At 44.2% G+C, this 19660-nt stretch overlaps 1 protein-coding gene across 1 annotated transcript in view; it reads left to right on the top strand.

Annotated features, from left to right (window-relative positions):
• THBS2 (thrombospondin 2) overlaps positions 1-6911 on the top strand; it is a 728644-nt gene extending 721733 nt beyond the window's left edge. Inside the window, exon 22 of the mRNA XM_086927100.1 lies at positions 4351-6911. Coding sequence (XP_086783226.1) covers positions 4351-4358 — 8 coding nt within the window. The 3' untranslated portion in view covers positions 4359-6911. The remainder of the gene's footprint in view (positions 1-4350) is intronic.
• The last annotated feature ends 12749 nt before the right edge of the window (positions 6912-19660 follow it).

Raw genomic sequence — 19660 nt, 5'->3', positions numbered from 1 at the left:
TAAAATTTAGAGTAGAGAGACAAGAGTGGATTCTGCATCTGCTGGTGCCACTGGAGAGCATCTTTGTTTTTTAGGTGGCAGTGAGAGAGACCCAGGAAGCAGCCTCCCTTGACCTTTGGACGACCAAGGTAAGGTGGCCGCTGCTTGAGTGAAGATGGCAATCTAGCTGCGCATTGCCAATCACACGGGGCAAGCCTGAGTGAAACTAGCTTCTCTCAGAACAGGACTGGGAAGGTAGGTATTTTCAGAGTCTGTTGGAATGAAGATCGTGGTCCCATGACCTTGGGCTGGGCTGCAGAGCACTCCTTCGCATTTATTTGAGGACCATGGAGGGAGAAGGCAAATGTTCTTGAGGCTAATGAGCCCGATGAGGCTAGTCTACTTAGGGACCGGCCTGATTAATAATGCTACCAATGTTGGTCCGTGGCTATGGGATCATTGACTTGGCATGGAGCCCCTATGAAGAGCGCTAGAGAGTGAAGGGACTGCTTATGAGTAGTGATGTGATCCTCCCTTGCATTTTGAGCTGTGTAATGCTATATCTACTGTGACTGATTAGCCTGCTATTTGGTGTTCACACTGTAATGCACCTGAGGCTTTTCTCCACTGGGCACTTCAAATAGCACAAAACCTGAGGCTTACTGGACCAGTTGATCAGTGCATGGTTTAATGGAGATGGATTTCCCAACACTACTGAGGTGTAAATTTATTTGGGACCCCTCAAACCAGGACAAGATGTCTACAGCTGTTAAAAAGACCTGTGAGGTGCACAAGGGAATTCTTCAAACCATTGTTGTGGGGACATGGGTTCTCTGTCTACAAGAGGGAATATTCAGTCACTGCTGGGCGAGTTCAGAAAGGAAATGGGCCAATTATGACAGAACTTTGTTAAGTCGCTTACTGACCTAGACACTGCCTGGGGAACACAAGGTTTCCCATGCATAGTCCCGTTCAAACAAGTGCTGGGGCACTCCAGACCCAGCTCTGGCACAAAACTGGACAAAGGGAAAGGGGTGTAACCACCCCCTTCCTGGGTCCCACCCATAGGAGGGACCTAGTAGGTGATCCAGCCCCTTGATTTGGAATAAAGGTAGGAGCTGTGCCCATAGACTTTAGATCATCCTGACTGAAACTTTGATACAAAACTCTGGACCCTTCGACATCCTACTCAACGTAGAAGACTGAAGAATCTCCCTTGTGGTCAAGGAGTGACCACCCTGCACAAGCAGGCACCATCAGCGCTCAAAGGTTTTTTTTGTTGTTGCTCCCGCCAGAGCTCGAACGACAGAGACCAACAAGACCTGAACTCCCAGACTTCCAAAAGCCCGATCCACAGCTCCAGCAAAGCTGAGATCCGTGGAGGCGACGTGAGACGTGGGACCGGCCATCTTGGAAAGCCAGCGAAGTGCTTCCTCTGTAGCTCCCAAGGCACCCTGGAAGCTGTGCATTAGGGATTGAGAACCCCGAGCCCCGAGCAGCTCTTGCACCAAAGATCACCTCTCCACACTGATGGAGTGCTGCGTGGGGCCCTTTTGCATTTTCCTGCTTGACGCGTCTGTCCGGTCACTTGCCCGTTGGCTAGTGGCCTCTGTGACGATGAACCTTCAAATTTTCTCTGCTGGTCTGCTTGCTCCAGAGTGGCCCTTGCTCCCCTGAAAAGGAGCAGCCCATCAGACCTTGCTGGTCTGATCCAGAAGCCATCTCTGATTCCTGCGTGGGTTGCATTTGCCAAGGCCTGTTGACTCTGATTCAAGAACCGACACCGCCGACAGCGAGAGCCTTTAAGGGACAGCCCGTGTCTACCTCTTGGTTGTCGTCGATACTTCCTGATCCACTTGGCAGCGGAGACAAACTTCACAACAGCACCATATTGCAACCCGACATCGCCTGGTTCCTTCCTGGTTCCATCCTGGTCACTGGCTAGTGACCCAGACTCTGTCCCCTCTGCTTTCAGGTACTCTACATCTTCGATCCACCTTGGATCCAACCGGACTCTTCTCTCCTGGTCGCCTGCAGCATCTTTTCACCAAGGCTCCATAGAACTCCACGACGAAACCTGACACACTTTGACACCTATGCACCCTCTTCCTGTGGGTGAGGTAACGAGGGTACTCCAGTGCTCCTGTAGAGATTTACATCCCTAGTGTCCTAGTTTTACGTGGTTAAGTTCTAGTCCAGTCGGAACACTTCCAAAACTGCAACTTTCTAACTTTTACGCACCATTGACTTCTATTGGTGCACGCGGTTGCCTATAGACACTGCACCCGCATCCTGTGGGCATCTCCCGACCTAACCTCTTTTAGTCCAGTGTAGCCCCAGTGATTCTCAAGGCCCTAGGCCTTACCATTGTTTGTGACGTGGTTCTTATACCACTATTTTAGTTTATGGTTTGAGTGGCCACCAGGGCCTATCCATATTTGTGCAACTTTTGTATGTTATATGAAGTTCTTTGTTTAACGCTTGTGCTTCTGTCCTCATAAAAAGTACAGAGGATTATTCTAGTAATAAATACATATATTTTATAATATATAACTTGTGTGGTGTCCTTTCATTTGATGTTAAAAGGATTGCATATGGTAAAACAGCTGGCTTCGCATGCCCCCTTGAGTTTAGCCTAAGACTGCTTTTGTACATGCTACCATTAGGATAGCTGGTCTATAAGGTTGACTTACAACTAATCACCATAGAGGACATTTGGACTGGTGCAAGGTGCTCACTAGAATAGTGAACATCATATACCAGGCCAACTTCTCACAATGCATAAGTGATTTAAATAGCTAATAGGAACCACATCTGATTTTTTCAGCAGTGGAGTTTCTACTTGTCACTTTGTCTTTAAGAGTTTTGGCTATCGAACACACCGTGAACGTGGAAGTTGTACAGAGCTGATTTCCTGGCCTAATGTAATACATGATAGTTAAGACAGTAGAGCTAGGCATAATTCATTCCACCAGTCTGCCAAGTTTAAATATGAATGTATCTAAAATATAATACAAATGTAAAGGGACTGTTGGGTTATGGCTTTATGTTTTTGTATTCCACCTATGAGGATGGCGACATAACCCCGTTTTCTTTATATCCACCTAAACTGCTGGCACTTTTACTGTGGATTGTTCAGTTCATATATGGCACTTCTTCTAGAAGGAATAATTGACTATTTCAACACTTCATTAAAGGGAAGCCAAAGGATTAAGAATGCCACAGGTTAAACATCCACTTTACTATAATTAGGGAGGTACTTTTGTTACTGTTAATTTCGGCAGGTTTAGGGAAGTAAGTAAGTTGTTTTTAATTTCCGCACCCTAAGGGTTCCTGTTGGAAATTGTGTTTCTGGTTGGCAGAGGAATGCACCCGATCCAAGCAGGCACCACAATCCTAGCCAGAGTAAGTCAGATAAACACCATAAATCTTGATAGAAAACGACCAGCAGGAAAATGCCAGAATAACTTTAGCATTTAATAGATTCCAGGCCATAGCAACTTGTCTTCCATGAGCAACCATAGACAATAATACATTTTTCAAATCTTGGATTTTCAGTGATATGACCACCGAAGGGGCTGATTTTATATAAAAAAACAGAGCTTTGGACAATACAATTGCCCGCTGATAGGCAGTGTTTCTCTCCATGTGTTCCCATAGCTGGCGTGTTACGCAGTTTGGTTCTTACTTTCTCTCCATGTTAAACAATAGTGGATGTCTCAGTACCTAGGCTAATGTGCTGCATAGCTAAATACATATAAGGTCCCAAAGGCGAGACTGCTTGCATTGCAAATGCTTGTTTTAACATGCAGCCCGTGAGTAACAACCGTATAACATTGCGTGAGCATTGGAAGTGCTAGTTTAAAACAGATCTCTTTCACAGTTCTGGGCTTAATGGTGTCTTAAACAGTTGAAGAGTTCTAAAAGTGGTATTTTACCACATTAAACAGAACAGTGAGTAATTGCTGTTTTAAAGGAATGTGCTACCTTTGGTTGGAAATGGCGCAACACTGGTTGACTTTTTTACAGTAAACAACAGAACTCCTCAAAGGTCAACACAAAAACAATATGCAATAATGCAGCACAACAACACAGCAGACCACCAACACACAATTTGCAACACAGCAAACATACAGACACATTCTTATCAGAGGTTACCACTTTCACAAATCTGCTTTCGTAATACAGTGGCCAAAATTGTTTCCAACAATTACTGGCTAGCTTACCATCAAGGACATGTGATAGTTCCAGGCAAAAATGTTTTTGTGAACCTTTACAGTCTAAATATTTTGTTTTGAGTGACAATTATAAAGGACAATTGTGTTGATAAGAGTGCAATTAACCGATGTATTTATTCTTTTATTCTTTCAGATTTTTGAATACTGCAATTTCCTGAATTTCTTGCAAAGTGCTGTGCGTGCTCTGCAATCCTGACACCTGGGCTCATCCTCTCATCATCTCCACTGTTTTACTAAATTATCATTTTATCCCCCAGTGCTGAAAATGCTGTGAAGCGCATGCACTTTCTCTAAACCATATCAATGGTGTGTGTCATCTCAGCGTGTTTCACCTGCCTCTACAACAGCCTCAAAAAGATACTACAGAACATTTGTTTAAAATTAAAGTGCAAGGCATTGTGTGCTTTAAAGTATATGACTGATGTGTACTTAAAGTTTGATAACTGATGTATTTATAAATGTGTAAACGTGTATATATATATATATGGAGAGTGATAGCAGGGAATGCTGATCCCCAGTTAGTGCCTTAAACTGGGCGGTAAGGAGTTTTTTAAATGGTAATTTAAAAGTATACGTTGCCATCCTTTGTGTATTTGATCAGGAAATAATGCAAATTAGTGATAACAAAGTTCTCACACATTGGTATAGAAAATATAGGGTGTTAGTAAATTATTAAGGAAGTTGATACTCTGAAACCATATCAGAATTCTCCAAATGGAGATATGTGAAACATGAACAAGAATAGCTCTGCCCCGTCAATAGAGGAGCAGGTGTCCCGTTGTTAGGTAATGCCTCATGTCTTCATACTGATGAATTCTTAATAGTGAACCAAATTTTCAATATGCCGTTTTGAAAGACAATGTCATGTCTTTTGAGTTCACTTCATACATTACACCACTTCCTCAAGTACAAGATCATTGCAGTGATGGAATTCTGCAGGGACATGGCAGTTACAGAAAGAAGTAAAACATACACCTGCCAAAGTATAGACAATGTGACTGAACATGGGCAGAACCAAAACAGGGGAAATTATCAAATTTACAGGAATATGCCACAGGCCACAAAAAAAGGGTTGGAGAGAGATGGTGGAATTTTGTGAGGAGTAGAAACTAAAACAGGAGAAATGTGAGTAGCCAAAGGGGGGGTAGCAAAAATGCAACAAAGAGGCCAAATATTTGTAGGGAGGAGAGGAAAGCAGAAAGAAGAAGTGTCCAGCAAACACGCTCAATGAGACAAGTTGTAAGAGGAATCCATGATGTTCCGTTGCCTCGATGCCAAGAAAGCATAAAAGGAGCAATACAAGGTGAAAAGGCGGTACAAAGATTGTAATAGTGGTTTGAAACCCACAACGTAAATATTTCCGTGACTTTACCTAGATTCACAAACTAACGGTATCCAAGATAAGTTTGAATGTAATTGGGGACGAAATGTGTCAAATATCATGTTGATTTGCTAAGCATCCTTGCAAGAACAGTATCTCACTGCACATTGGTTTGTGAGGACTGCTTTGGGAAGTGTGGATCTCATACAAGATTTTGGAAGTGCCCCTCTTATGATAAGAGACTTCAAGTTAGCAAGAGGCCAGAATGGTGTTGGTGTTTGGCATATGAGTGCCCTTTCTAACATTAATTAAGCACTTTCTTTAAGAACAGTTGTTAATGCCATAGTGAAGATGTACTGTCATATTCAGGACATGCTCTTTGCTTTGCAGACATTGTGTCTTGTTAAACACAACTCTGGAGAGAAGACATTTTTAAAATACCTCTGCATTTGACTGTGTTTTAATAAAACACAGTTTTTCTCAAAAGTAGAGCGCCCTGCCACTTCATCACAAGAATGCACTTACTTTGACCACCATGCTAAATTGTAAAGCAAGGTTATTACAAAGAACAAGTTTAATCATAATTATCATATAAAAGCTGCATGCTTTAATGGTAATACAGCAGGCTACTTTAGTTGTTGTATTGTTTATGAAGTGTTCATACATTAATTGTCCTTTCTATGATTAGCCCCCTTTACTTCAATCATATTTTGTGACTCTGTTTTGACTTGTCATGCTTTGCTTGCTGCTGATGCCTACAAACTAGCTAAAGGCTATTAGGCCTAATGGACGAACAATGTCTTCAGCAGGACTATCTATGTTAACAATACCTGATGTCATGCAATGAACCCCAAAAGTTCCAATATGTTTTCCCTTTGGTTTGTGCGGCATGCTTTTCATTAGACGTCATGGGGCACAACAGTATTTTGTATGGTTGCAGGAATCTACTGTAAATAAACTTTAAAAAAGAAAATAATAATAATCTACAGCAGATATTCCACTATCTTAAGCAAATATTTAACTTTTCTTTTTGCAAAAACAAAAACACTCAGTTATCGAATGCACAAGTGTAGTTTTACTAAAGATTTCAAGATAGTTTGGTTTGGCAGAGAAGAGAGATGGCAAGTGTTAACTCAGCTCTTTTATTCTAAACAAATAATAGACATTACTGCTATATTCGTTAGACAGAATCCACATTGTCTGGCTTCATTGCACAATTTATAGATTTTTTCATATACAATTTATAGATTTTTTCATTTAAGGGAAACCTTTTTTGTCAGCAACAAATGTTGAGTTTGTTGAACTTTTTAATTTTCTTTTTTGTATCCCTTCATCAGAATGGGGGTAATTTCATTAAAATGTATCAATTTGAACAGATGTGTAGTTTTTTGTTTTGTTGTCATAGAACGGGGACAGAGGATGTTAATATTTAGCCTGTACGATGTTTTCCTATGTAAATTATTTATAACGCATTTCCTTTTCGTCTCTTATTTTGTGCAAATCAATGAACACCATTTTGTTTTGTCAGAGATTGTAAATAATTATTTATTTGTTGAGATAAACATCATTTCATCAACGAAAGTCAAACGTTTAGTAAGTCCCTCATTTTTATAAGTTAAAGAGTAATGATAGAAAATAAATGATCAAAAAAAGGTTTTCAAAAACGTTTCTGTCAACATTGTGTTTTGTATAATTTTCTAAAAAAGTTTTCATTTGAACCACTAGAACTTGTTCAAGAGACATAACATGAAGTTCAAGAGATAAGGATCTGGCAAACAAGAGCTAATGCTCTGGGAACACATCTAATATTTGTTATGTGGGAGGTTTTAAGGCTGATGAAAGTTTTCATGTATATCTGAAGAGCTTAGAAGCTGACCGCTTGATGGGGTATAAAGTTCTTCCGTTTAGCCTTCATCCCCTTAGGGTTCATGAAGTGTTTTACATATTGTAATAGGATAGATAGAGAAAAAATAATATTCTTTCACATGTGAGATTAAGCTGCATGATGAACAAGTTCTGTTTTCAATGATCATCTAGTAATGTCACATGAAAAATTAACATGTTTAAGGGTTGTGACAGGTCTCCCAAACACCACATCTGAACTCAAGGAATTATGTGCTCTATCTAATTGTAAATTGAGTGAGTGATCGATCAAAAGTGTGAGAGAAACATTGCTTATGATGTGAAGATAGTTGTAGGGGGTGGGAGGCATATGACATTTGAAAGTGGAGAGGCATAAGTGTTGTGGATGAGTTTAATGTAATGAGTGAGCAAAGCAAGTGTGCACAGCAATGTGCAGATTGTACCATGTGACATTTCAGGCCCTTTAAAATGTGTGCTTGCCCGGTGTCTCGCAATGCATCTGATATTGAATTTTGAAGATAATGCCCTAACCAGGCTTAGGGAAGCATCCACAGATGCGTGTTGCGAACTATCATATAGAAATATGTGCAGACAGGGGTTTAAATGAAATGAAAAAAGTGTGGGGATCTCAAAAAGGGATGTGGCTTAAACATTTGTTTAAATGGTTTTATTGGCGTTCATGGGTCATATCACATTTTATTTTACAGAACATAAATGTCATTGAGATCAATCTCCTCCTTTCACAACACTGCACTCAATATTACATTCCTATACACCCACAATATTCCATCAATAATTATCAACGTTGTATGCCGTTTTAACTTTCATAACCTACCCCCTCCCTCCCTCCCACTCTCCCTTCCCTCCGTTTCCTGATGTCGAGGTCAGTCCAATCCTATTTCCTCTAGGGAGTGTCTATTATTCATTTATTGATCTTGTCATATGGTGGACCATCACCTTTTACTCTGTAAACTCTAGAGTTTCACTCAACTCCTCCATCATTTCAGTTGTCTCATGCATCAGGGGGGCCTAAGGTCTGTTATCATATTTGTCCATGCCCTGAAAGCATCATTAAGCTTTTCATCTCTCCGAACCTCTTTCATGGGGACATTTTCCACTGTTGCCCATTCACAGATCTCTTTCTTCCAAACCTTAACTCTGGGGGCATGGAGCTTAAGCATGCTATATATAGCAAGTTGTTGCTTTGCCAACACTCGACCCAGAAGTATAAACTTCCTGCTTAATTTCTTGTCTTTGGGAGTAGGAAGCTGGCCTAGTAATACTGTACGGACCTCTCTGGTCTCCTCCCATCCTGTAGCTTCATTTATTTTTTATATCAATACCTCCCTGTATATAGTTACATTGGTTTTTCACATTGGGGGGCATTCGCTGGAGTGGTCTGTGTATGCTTTCCTGATAGTTTTGGGGTGAGGTACGTCTGATGTACATAATTATATTGGGTCAGTTTAAACCATTCATTCAAACTCACTTTCTTAACCCCTTTGTGTGTACTTATCCCAATTCCTTTCTGCCAGGGGATCCTCACTGTGTCCTCCCACCTTGCCTTTACAGGTAGTGCCTCATACGGGTGGTCATCCTGGATTCCCTGGTATAAGTGAGACCTAAATTGGCTTTCCTGGGCCATGTCTAACATTACTTGCAGTACATTACTGGTAGGGAGTTCTTATCAAAAGGATGGCCATACCTGGCGTTTCACCTGAGCGATCTTTTCATATTGCAAGATTTGACCTCTACCAAGTTCAAAAAAGGCTTCTGTGGTTTCCCGGGTTATAAATTGACCATTGACATATAGGTCCCCCATCGTTAGGCAGCCTCCTACCCTCCATCTTTGTACTGACATAGATTCTGTGATTTTACAAAAAGGCTGTACATTCCATAGCGGCTTGTCTGAAGCATAAGGTGAGTGCTGCATTACCTTTCGTATGGTGGTCCCCCAAATTTCAGCCACATGTTGTATTATATATAAGGAAGTGGAGGTAACCCTTGCAGTGAGCATTAACAGTTCCGGTAAACATTTATCCCCATGTGTGCCTGCTAGAAGCTGTTTCTCTCAGTTATCGTTTTCATCTAACTAATGAATTGCATGCTGAAGCTTTGAGGCCATGTAATAGTATTACAGACATGGTAATTCGTGGCCCCCGGGGATCCACACGCTCTGCATCTTTGCTAATCAAACTCGTTTACGTTTAGTGCCCCAGAGGGGCTCAAAACGCAAGCCATTCTAGATTTGAAAATAACAACAGGCAATTTTATACATTGAATGTTATAGTGTGTATAGGAATTGTGGCAGGATAATCATTTTTGTGATAGTGATCCTTCCCATAAGGGACATAGGCAATTCCCTCCAGGATCACACAGACCCACAGATATCCTCCACCATCCTCCCTATATTGAGCTCCGTGTATAAGGCAGGTGTATATGCCAGTCTAATCCCCAAATATTTATGGTCAGTAGTCGCCCAGGTGAGACTCACCTCTGGGAGTCTGTCTCCCATCCGCTACAGGACATACCATACATAGGACCAGTCCACTGAATCGAAGGCTTGTCCTATATCTAATAATGCTAAAGAATAGTCATCCTCTTCAAGCTTTGGGTAGTGCCATACATGTGCCATAGGATGTGGCTAAAACATGTAAACAAAATTCCTGTGATTCCCATAGTATGTTCACTGACTGGTATTTTGATTTCTCTCAGAAATTTCTATTCTTGCATCCAGAAATGTAACACAACAAGTGTCATACACCTAAAATTGCCCAAACCTATTAGCTTTGTCAGTGTTTGTTAGCTGTTGTCGATAAATGAGTTACAATAATGATTTAATGTTAAATTCTTACGATTCTAAAATTATGAGACTTTGACTTAAATAGCACTGAGCCCTGTAGAAGAAGCAATCGAAATCAGAAGTTGTTGGGCATGGCTGACAAAGAGTGAGGTGAGCGAGGCACAGGTGGACAGAGTGGAGCCAGGCTGATGGGATGTGGATGCCACCAGGCATGCCATGCCGGGTCGGTGGTCTTGCACCACTGCAAGCCATACCAGCTGATTTTGCTGTGTTCTTTTCTCCACTTGCCAGCCTCTTTGTGAGCTCTCCTTGGCTTGCTCTTCACTTCTTCCCTACCTCCTTGTGGCAGCAGCGAAGCAGGCTGAGCTGAGTGGGACTGAGAAGATGGCTGCAAAGCACAGTGGAGCAGCTCTTGGCCTGTCCCATCCAGTCTAGTCAGTCTTGCTGGTGAGATGCGCCTGGACACACTGGAATTGGGACTTCACTGCTCACAGAGCTCAGGCATTAGGACGAGGCCTGCCTCAACAGTAGTGCGAAGCAGCCTGTATTAGACTGGTATGGCTTGCGCCACGCCAAGGGGGCCGGCATGCTCTTGTATGCAAATTTGAAAACAGACACTGTGCTCCTTGCTTGCTCCCTGTAAGTAGGAGGCTTCAAATTTATCTGTGGTGGTACTGTTTCAGAAAACACCTGCAGAACTGCTTTAAACATTTCCAACTCCACCTCCAGCTGCCTAGCTTACAGTTGAACAACCAGGTGCTATAAATCTTTCTGGCACATGCCATGGGCTACTAAAGATGGCCAAAGGCTGCTTTAAGGCCACGTAAGGCCAGGTGATCACCCAACTGGGTGGGGCAGCAGAAGAATAAATCTCCAGAGCCTCTATAGGAAAATAGGTACCAGCATCCGGGCACCTGGGCATGTGTAGAGATTTTGCCTGAGAATTATTTTGGAGAGCTAACCATGCTGCACACACAGTACTCTGGGCCCCTGTGAGCCACACATAAGGCCCACATGTGAACTTGGGTTTGGTTCTAAATCAAGAGTCATCTTTTACTCTAAATGTGCTGCAAATATATTACAAAACTCTGAACATTTGCAAAGCAAGGACATTGATGTCCTTTCAATATTAGAGGAGATGGGAAGGCACGATGTAGGTATGGTTGCTCACAAGAATGATGAGGGAGTAATGAGCAATTCCCCTATTTGCCTCTGTCCCTTAGCGGTGGGTTCCCAGTTGCCTGTCAGGGGTTGAAAGTTCACCCAGTGGAAAATGGTCGACACATGCCACTCAGGGAACCTTTAACTTCCTCTGCTCAAGATATAAATGATTAACCAAATTGATGGAACTGGTTACCTGGTGTTCTAAATAGTGTATTCCTGACCAGTCATTCTCTGTGGTCTTATAATTAGCAATGAGTTGATGGTTATTTCCTGGAATGCAGCAGGAATAAAGAACAGCAGGGAGAAAGTGTACTAATTGAGTTTTCTAAAGCAGACCTGATTTGCCTCTATGAAACATGGTGTGATGGGGAGTTTTTGAGGGATGGTTACTTCATTTTGGATTGCAAAGTTAAGCCCTCTGGGAGGGATCACGCAGAGGATGGAAGTCACATGACTGTTGTCCAATAGGCTTAATTGGAAGTATGAATGTTATAGAGATCCCAGTAATCTGTTTATGACAGTATCTGTTTAATTCAGGTGGGGAGTTGCGTCCATCATCCCTTTTGCTGATAAATGCTTACATCCCCCAGATACTACCTATTATGCACTTATGCATGAGATTTTCTCTTTTAATAAAACATCTTTGGACAAGGAGCAGGTTCTCCACATAGGTTTGGTAAGGAATTTAAATTATAAATTATCCAATTACACCTTGCACCAACTATCTGATGATGAAAAAGAGGAAGCATTGCATACTCCCCAATTGCCTTTCCACCAAAGATAAGAATCGATAAAAGAGGAAAGCTCCTATTTGTCCAACTGAAATACAATGGCTACATTATAGCTAATGAGAGACTACCTGCGGGTTGTATGTCAAGACAGGAGGCTAGCATTATGCATATTACATAAATCTTCAAGGTGATGGGCAATTTTCGATTAGGTTGTGGTGGGTTGCACCTCGTTTTTTCTGATAGGAGGCATAAAGGTAATACGTACTCCCATCAGTGACCATAGTCTGCTGATTTTTTTCCCTGGGCCTAAATATGTGTCGCCTATTAATTCATAGAGGTTTAAAGGGTCATCATCAAAATGTGGTTACAAAACAGGGAGAACCCAGTGGGATCACAGGATGATTACAAGCTTGAAAAGAAGACTTGAAGCTACACTTAAAAACCATGAAGCCTGGTTGGGGGATGAATTAAAATGTTTTAGTATGTTTATGAAGCAGCTATTAGTAAGTGCTAGTCAAAAAAATACCAAGGGCAAGTTTAAGGTGATCCCACCCACTTCTCGTACTAAATAGGGAAATAAATACCCTAGTTAGGACCCTATATATGGTATACACCACTGTGAGGGATACGAGGTTGTCGCTATTAAAAAGGAGTCGCTTAAAAGCCCACTTAAAAAGAGAGGCGTGGGACAGGCTTTGGATTGATCTAAGGGAAGCTGCAGTCATCAAGGGTCAGACAAGGTTATTTTGGACACTGGACATGGAGGCATGTGGGTCAAGAGTTAGATCCTTTCACTCGGCCATTGAGTAAACTAGTTGGATTGACTTTATCTTGAATCTCCATGCCATAAATGGTTTGAGAGGATGATAGATCCATTGCAGAAGGGCATACACATTCTTATAGGCCCCCATCTGAAAAATAGATTGAGCGAGTCATCTGAGGAATGCGCGCCTGGGCTGCGATGGGGCCAGATGAAATTCCAACTTTGGTAATAAAACAAGATGCACCCCTTTGGAGTAAAAAATGTTCCCTAGTTTTTAAAAGCTGTTATGAAAACAAAAGAAATCCTGCTTCTGATGGGAAGTATCATACTATATATAGTATTCAAAAAGGGAGATAACATTGCAGGGAAATTACTGTCAGAAAACCCTTTTAGATACAGTGGGCAAAATCTTATCTAAATGTTTACTGACTAGTGAGTAGGCGGAAGAAAACAAAATTATACCTATGGAGCAAACTATTGAGAATAGAGCAGCTCTCCAGGTGATTAATAAGAAATATGTTTTTGTGAGAGGAGGAGTGACTTATGCGGCCTTTATAGACTTCTTCACTGCATTTAATATAGTAGATTGGACTTTGCTGGGGAGAAAGTTATCAGGATTGGGTTTGCTAGGTACCCTAATAAATCTAGTCATCGCCTTCCACTCTTCCACCTTGTGCAGAGTACTGCTAGGTGGTGATAGGGGTACCCCTCAGGAAATACACTAAAGTGGCTAAAACAAGGATGCCTCTTAGCACCGCTTCTTTTTTCTTTATATATCAGTCCTTCCCAGCCTCCTGATTCAGAGATAGATTATCACTTCGAAAATTGGCGCAAAATCAATAGTTTCCCTATCATATGTCATGTTATGTTAAAGTATTTTTAAAGAGCAAACTGCTACCCAAAGGTGTGCTGGCGCTGTCTATACGCAGCCAGACGAGATATAGATAAAGAGCAAGGAGTTATGCACCAAAAAGCCAAGTTTTTAAGGCTTTCCTGAATGCCAGTAAATCAGGACTGTTTCTAAGATGAAGTGGTAGGGTATTCCATGCCTTGGCTGCACTTGCTATGAAACTCCTACCTCCCCAGCTGGCTTTTTTAGATATAGGTACTGTTACCAATTTTGCTCCCAGAGACCGAAGTGGTCTGTTGGGGACATACCACTGAAACGGTTGCTTCAAATGGTCTGGCCCGGTACCATGAAGAGCTTTGTAAACTGTACAGAGTGATTTGAACTGCACCCGTTTCTTAACGGGCAGCCAGTGAAGTCTTCTGATAGCTCAGAAGATCGAAGCATATTTAGCTGTTCCTGTGAGCAATCTGGCGGCTGAATTTTGCAAAAGTTGGAGTCTATGCAGTAGTCCAACCGCGACATAGTTAGTGCCGTCACTACTGTACGTTGGTTTTCCTTGGGTAGAAACTGCAAGATTAACTTGCATGATCTAAGAGCAAATGTAGTCGCTGAGACAACTGCATATACCTGGTCCTCAAAGTTGAGTTTTTCATCAATCAGGACACCCAAGTTCTTTACTTTCCTCTTAGGGATCGGAAGCACGCCCAATGAGTCTTGCCACCAACTGGGGGTCCACAACTTGGGGTCATTGCCAAACAGAATGACTTCTGTCTTACCAGAATTGAGTTTTAAACAATTTTGGGTCATCCATTTACCCACTGATTCCATACACAGTGATTCCATACAGTCACAAAATCATTTTGCAGTCCCCGTCTCTTGCCCAGGCAGCAGGGACACCTCAATCTGAGTGTTGTCTGCATATGATGTCAGAGCAAATCCAAAGGATTTGATCAGGGGGGCCAGCAGGGACACGTAGACATTAAAAAGCGTGGGGCTAAGTGAGGACCCCTGCGGAACTCCGCAGGGCAGAGAGAAGGGTTTGGAACAGAATGCTCTGAGCGAAACTGTTTGTACTCTGTCCAAGAGGAAGGACTTCAGGAGATCCCAAGCTTTACCTTGGATTCCACAATTCCCCAAACGGTCCAGCAGCAAGTCATGGTGGACCGTGTCAAAAGCCACAGACAGGTCCAACATAATCATTGTAGCTTTGCCTCCCTGGTCGAGCGCAGCCCTAATTTCCTCTGTCGATTTTAAGAGAGCGGACTCAGTACTGTGTCCCCCTCTGAACCCGTATTGCGTTGGATCAGAAATGTGTGCCTCTTGTAAGAATGTACTTAGTTGTGCATTCATGCCTTTCTCTACCAATTTAGCTGGCAGGGAGATGCACGAGATCGGCCGAAAATTATTGGGATCCTTGGGTTCAGATTCAACTTCTTAAGTAGAGGAAGTATTGAAGCAGTTTTCCAGGCTTTAGGAAAATATCCTTCCTTAAACATTGAGTTCATCAAAGCAGTGAGTGTTATAACAATGCGTTCAGGGGCTAGTTTTAACATCGCCACCGGGCATGGGTTATCGGGGGAGCCGGATTTGGCTGACATCAATGATTGACGAATGTCCTTGCTAGATATAGGTATGAACTCTTCAAAACTTGGAAGACCGGACCGAGCTTTATATTTCTTCCTCACACCAAGTGATCCATCTGTCCTTTGCCCTTTAAATGTGGTGAAAATAGCTTTCACCTTACTACAGAAAAAGTTGGCTATTTCCTCACAAAGCCCTTGACTTGGCGAGATACTAGGTGTGCCAGGGTACGCTAGGCTGGTGACAATTTAAAGAGTTCTTCAGCCGAGTTTATTGCAGAATTAATTTGGTTGGCAAAGAAATCTTTCTTAGTTGTAAAAAGTAGATCTTTATAAGCCACAAGGCTTTGTTTATATGCCTCCTTTTCTGCGATGTTGTATCCCCTCCTCCATTTCCTCTCTAGCAGTTTACACTTCCGTTTTTGAGCTTTCAGCTCCTGAGAGTACCTTGGGGCGGAAGGCCGTGCTCTATTAGAGTTTGAGACTTATTTAGGCGCTAACTTATTGCTAGCTACCTCGAGCCAATTAGAATATTGAGTAGTCGCCTCTTCAATGTCTACAGACAGACAGACTAAGGTGGAGTTCAACAGGTCTTCTAGTTCTTTTGCAACAATTTTTTCCATGCTCTGGAAATCCTTTGTTTCTTAGTTAGTTTACCCATCTCATGCTGATAGGAACCAGCTAGCTACTTTAGAAGTTTCGTGATTTGTACCTTCAGGGCCAAGGGTGTTAGATTGACCTCCCGTGCCCTGTTCAGACTGTAATATTCAATCACAGGCTTCCATACCTGTGAATGCGTCAAACCTGTTAACTGTCTCCAGGGGTGTGAAGGGTCTCAGGTGATCCATTCTCCTAGTGGTGTTTCTATTGAACCTAGGGGGTACCATGTTCCACCTGAATGGGTCAACATCTGGATGGGGGTGTGGTGCATGTAACTGGTACCTGATGTTGTAGGGTAGTGAGGGAAAAGTCTGATTAGGAACCTGGGCACCGGTGTAGGTGGGAGGAAACACTAGGGATCTGGGGTAGAAGTAGGTCAGGGGGCGAGGGACGATGGAGTTCTATCCCTTGCTAAAGGCCAGTTTAGTATATAGTTGACCGCTCGTGGGTCTCTAAAGTTTACAACAACTAGATCTCCCTCACTATCTTTGACCTTATTACCCAGCCAAGAAAGTTGGCGGACATGCACAATCTCACCGTTAATATTGTGTGTGAGGGGTCTAAATTGGCTAAGCCAGTGCATAATTTTGTTTTTCAGCTGGTGGAAGCCTTCCCTCTTATTATCCGGCAATGTAGGGACCCCTGTCAGAACAACCACGTAGGGGACAGCTTCAGGGGGTAGTTCTACCTGGGGGCCTTTCCGCGTAGATGACCTGGTTTGTCTGTTGGTGCCCCAGTCCTCCCTCGTTTTTCCTGCAGATACTTTTTGTGGTCCCCTCTGAGCTCCACTAGCTGGTTTGGGAGCTGAATTGTTGGCTTGCGAGGGAAGTGGTGCCCTCTGCTGCTTGGTGTTAGTTGAATTTGCGGATTTGGCAGAGACTTTGGGGGCATTGGGAGTACATGATGTCACCAAGGCTGGTGGTGGGATAGCCCCACTCACCAGTACCTTAGATGGTCCCGCTTTATTGCTCATTGCAAACTCAATGTCCTCAAGTCTTTTCTCAACCCTCTTCAGTCTCTCTACTATTGGTAGAATAAAAGACCTTATCAGGTGTTCCATGTTGTCCAATGAGACGGCGATGGGTGCAGCCTTTGGGAAGGGATCAGCAGGACTGTCAGTTTGAACAGTAATTGCGTCAGCCTGTACAACTGGTGCCGGTGATGGGGGAGGTGTCGGGTTTAACATATTGGCTGTTGCGGCCTTTGTGCCCGGGGCAATTCTGCTGCTGTACTTAGGGGGTTTGCCAAAGTCTGTGTGGCTAATCTTGGGCTTTTGGGGGTCCCCTCCCTTCCGTCTTCTTTTACTAGGTGGTGGTCCGTGGACCTTGGCAAGCAACATTTCTTTCGGCTTGCTTTGGGCGGGTTTGGGCCGGGCCAGGGTCTGGGTTACCGGATCGGCCTCTATACAAATTGGACTGGGAAGAAGAGTATCAGTTATAGGCTGATCAATAGGGGCCAGGGATGAGGGAGTGCAATCTCTTAGCAAAAGTGGGACACTCTCCAAAGATAGGAGGTCCTCATTGCTACCCATAGATCTTACAGTGTGGGGAGAAGTGAGGAGCGGGGGGTCGATGGAAGCCCTGTTCTTCAGATTTTCGACAGAGCGCCGGCACTCTGCCCGTCGCTCTGCCAATGACTTTTCCCTGTCTGGGTCAGTGTGAGCCCTGGTAAAGTAGTTGTCAAGTGTACCATTGTTCAAAACCCCCGGCTTCTCTGGTATTACTTTATCGGGGCTTTGGGCCATAGCGGCAGGACAGCTACTTACAATGGCGGTAAATGCGATGAAAGAGAGTAGGCCCTGCCTGGCCTCACTCCGCCTCTGAGGGCCTCAGAGGGCCCGCCCTTTGCCTGGGCTTCACCCCAGGCTCCGTCCCGCGCGCATCCCGCATTGCGCGGGATAGGACGTGGTATATATAGCGGGAGGGGAGGAAGAAAGGCGGGGGCGGGAAGAGACACCGGCTGCGCAGAGTTGGTCAGGCGCTTGGGATGCTGGTTCTCGCAGTCCCGGCCCGCGCTGCTGCTGCTTGTTATTATCCCCGCAGTGCGCCCCCCTCGGCGTTGTTGTGGTCCTTAATTTGGAATTTCCTTTCGGCAGGGTCCGTGAAATGTGCAGGCTCTCAGGAGAAGTCCTAGTGGCAGAAACGGCTTGCGAGCGGCTCCCGCGAAGCGGGGGCCGCGAGTCGTAAGTAGTCTTTCAGAGGGCGGGGGCGGGAAGAGACACCAGCTGCGCAGAGTTGATCAGGCACTTGGGATGCTGGTTCTCGCCGTCCCGGCCCGCGCTGCTGCTGCTTGTTATTATCACCGCAGTGCGCCCACCTCGGCGTTGTTGTGGTCCTTAATTTGGAATTTCCTTTTGGCAGAGTCCGTGAAATGTGCAGGCTCTCAGGAGAAGTCCCAGTGGCAGAAACGGCTTGCGAGCGGCTCCCGCGATGCGGGGGCCGCGAGCAGTAAGTAGTCTTTCAGAGGCTGGGGCGGGAAGAGACACCAGCTGCGCAGAGTTGGTCAGGCGCTAGGGATGCTGGTTCTCGCAGTCCCGGCCCGCGCTGCTGCTACTTGTTATTATCCCCGCATTGCACCCACCTCGGCGTTGTTGTGGTCCTTAATTTGGAATTTCCTTTCGGCAGGGTCCGTGAAATGTGCAGGCTCTCAGGAGAAGTCCCAGTGGCAGAAACGGCTTGCGAGCGGCTCCCGCGAATCGGGGGCCGCGAGCCGTAAGTAGTCTTTCAGAGGGCGGGGGTGGGAAGAAACACCAGCTGCGCAGAGTTGGTCAGGCGCTTGGGATGCTGGTTCTCGCAGTCCCGGCCCGCGCTGCTGCTACTTGTTATTATCCCCACAGTGCGCCCACCTCGGCGTTGTTGTGGTCCTTGGCAGGGTCCGTGAAATGTGCAGGCTCTCAGGAGAAGTCCCAGTGGCAGAAACGGCTTGCAAGCGGAACCAGCTAGCTCAAAGCATACTGCCACATGGTCTGACCAGAACAGGGGCAGCAGACCTGCACCATTAAGCTGCGGGTTGTTGGAAAAGATCCCGTCCAACATGTGCCCTGCTGTGTGAGTAGGTCCCACCACCTGCTGTTCATGAAGTCCAAAAGAGTCACAGTATCTGGGTCTGTATGCACCTCTAAATGGAAGTTAAAATCTCCCAGTATGGTGTAGGAGTTGGCACAAAGCCATTTTTCCACCAGAATTTCCACCAATGTTAAAAAAGGTCTCCTAAGGCCAGGAGGCCTATAGAGGAGAGCACTTATGAAAGTAGCCTGATGGGAGTAATATAAGCAGAACTCCAATGCCTTGCAGCCTGGGATGGATGCTGTTCCAAAAGTCGCATTGATGGAGGTGTGGTAGATAAATGCAAGACCCCTCCTTTCCTCAACAGCCTATTTAAGGTATAGCAAGAGCAGCATGGGGGCATAGCCTTAACTAAATCTAGACCCGATGCCTCATCAGTCCAGAATTCCGTGATAAAGGCAACCATTATTGCCTCTTCCTCAATTAGTCTAGCTCACTCCAGACTATGCTTTACCAAGGATCTAGCATTCAGCAGAATGCACTTCAGCCCCTGCAATTGTGAGGTGTCTGTCTTATTCCTTCTAGTATGCTTACAGGAGTTAGCAGGTCTGTAAAGTAGGGCAGGTAGCACCACCTTACACTTAGGACACATAGTACAACAGGAGGGATTCTCCTTATCAAAACTAATATGTGGGCACCCCAC

The sequence above is a fragment of the Lissotriton vulgaris genome, chromosome 6, assembly GCF_964263255.1.
Source record: "Lissotriton vulgaris chromosome 6, aLisVul1.2, whole genome shotgun sequence".
In the NCBI taxonomy this organism is placed as follows: domain Eukaryota; kingdom Metazoa; phylum Chordata; class Amphibia; order Caudata; family Salamandridae; genus Lissotriton; species Lissotriton vulgaris.
The sequence above is the reverse complement of the archived record's forward strand: the minus strand, read 5'-3'. Positions and strand labels throughout refer to the sequence as shown.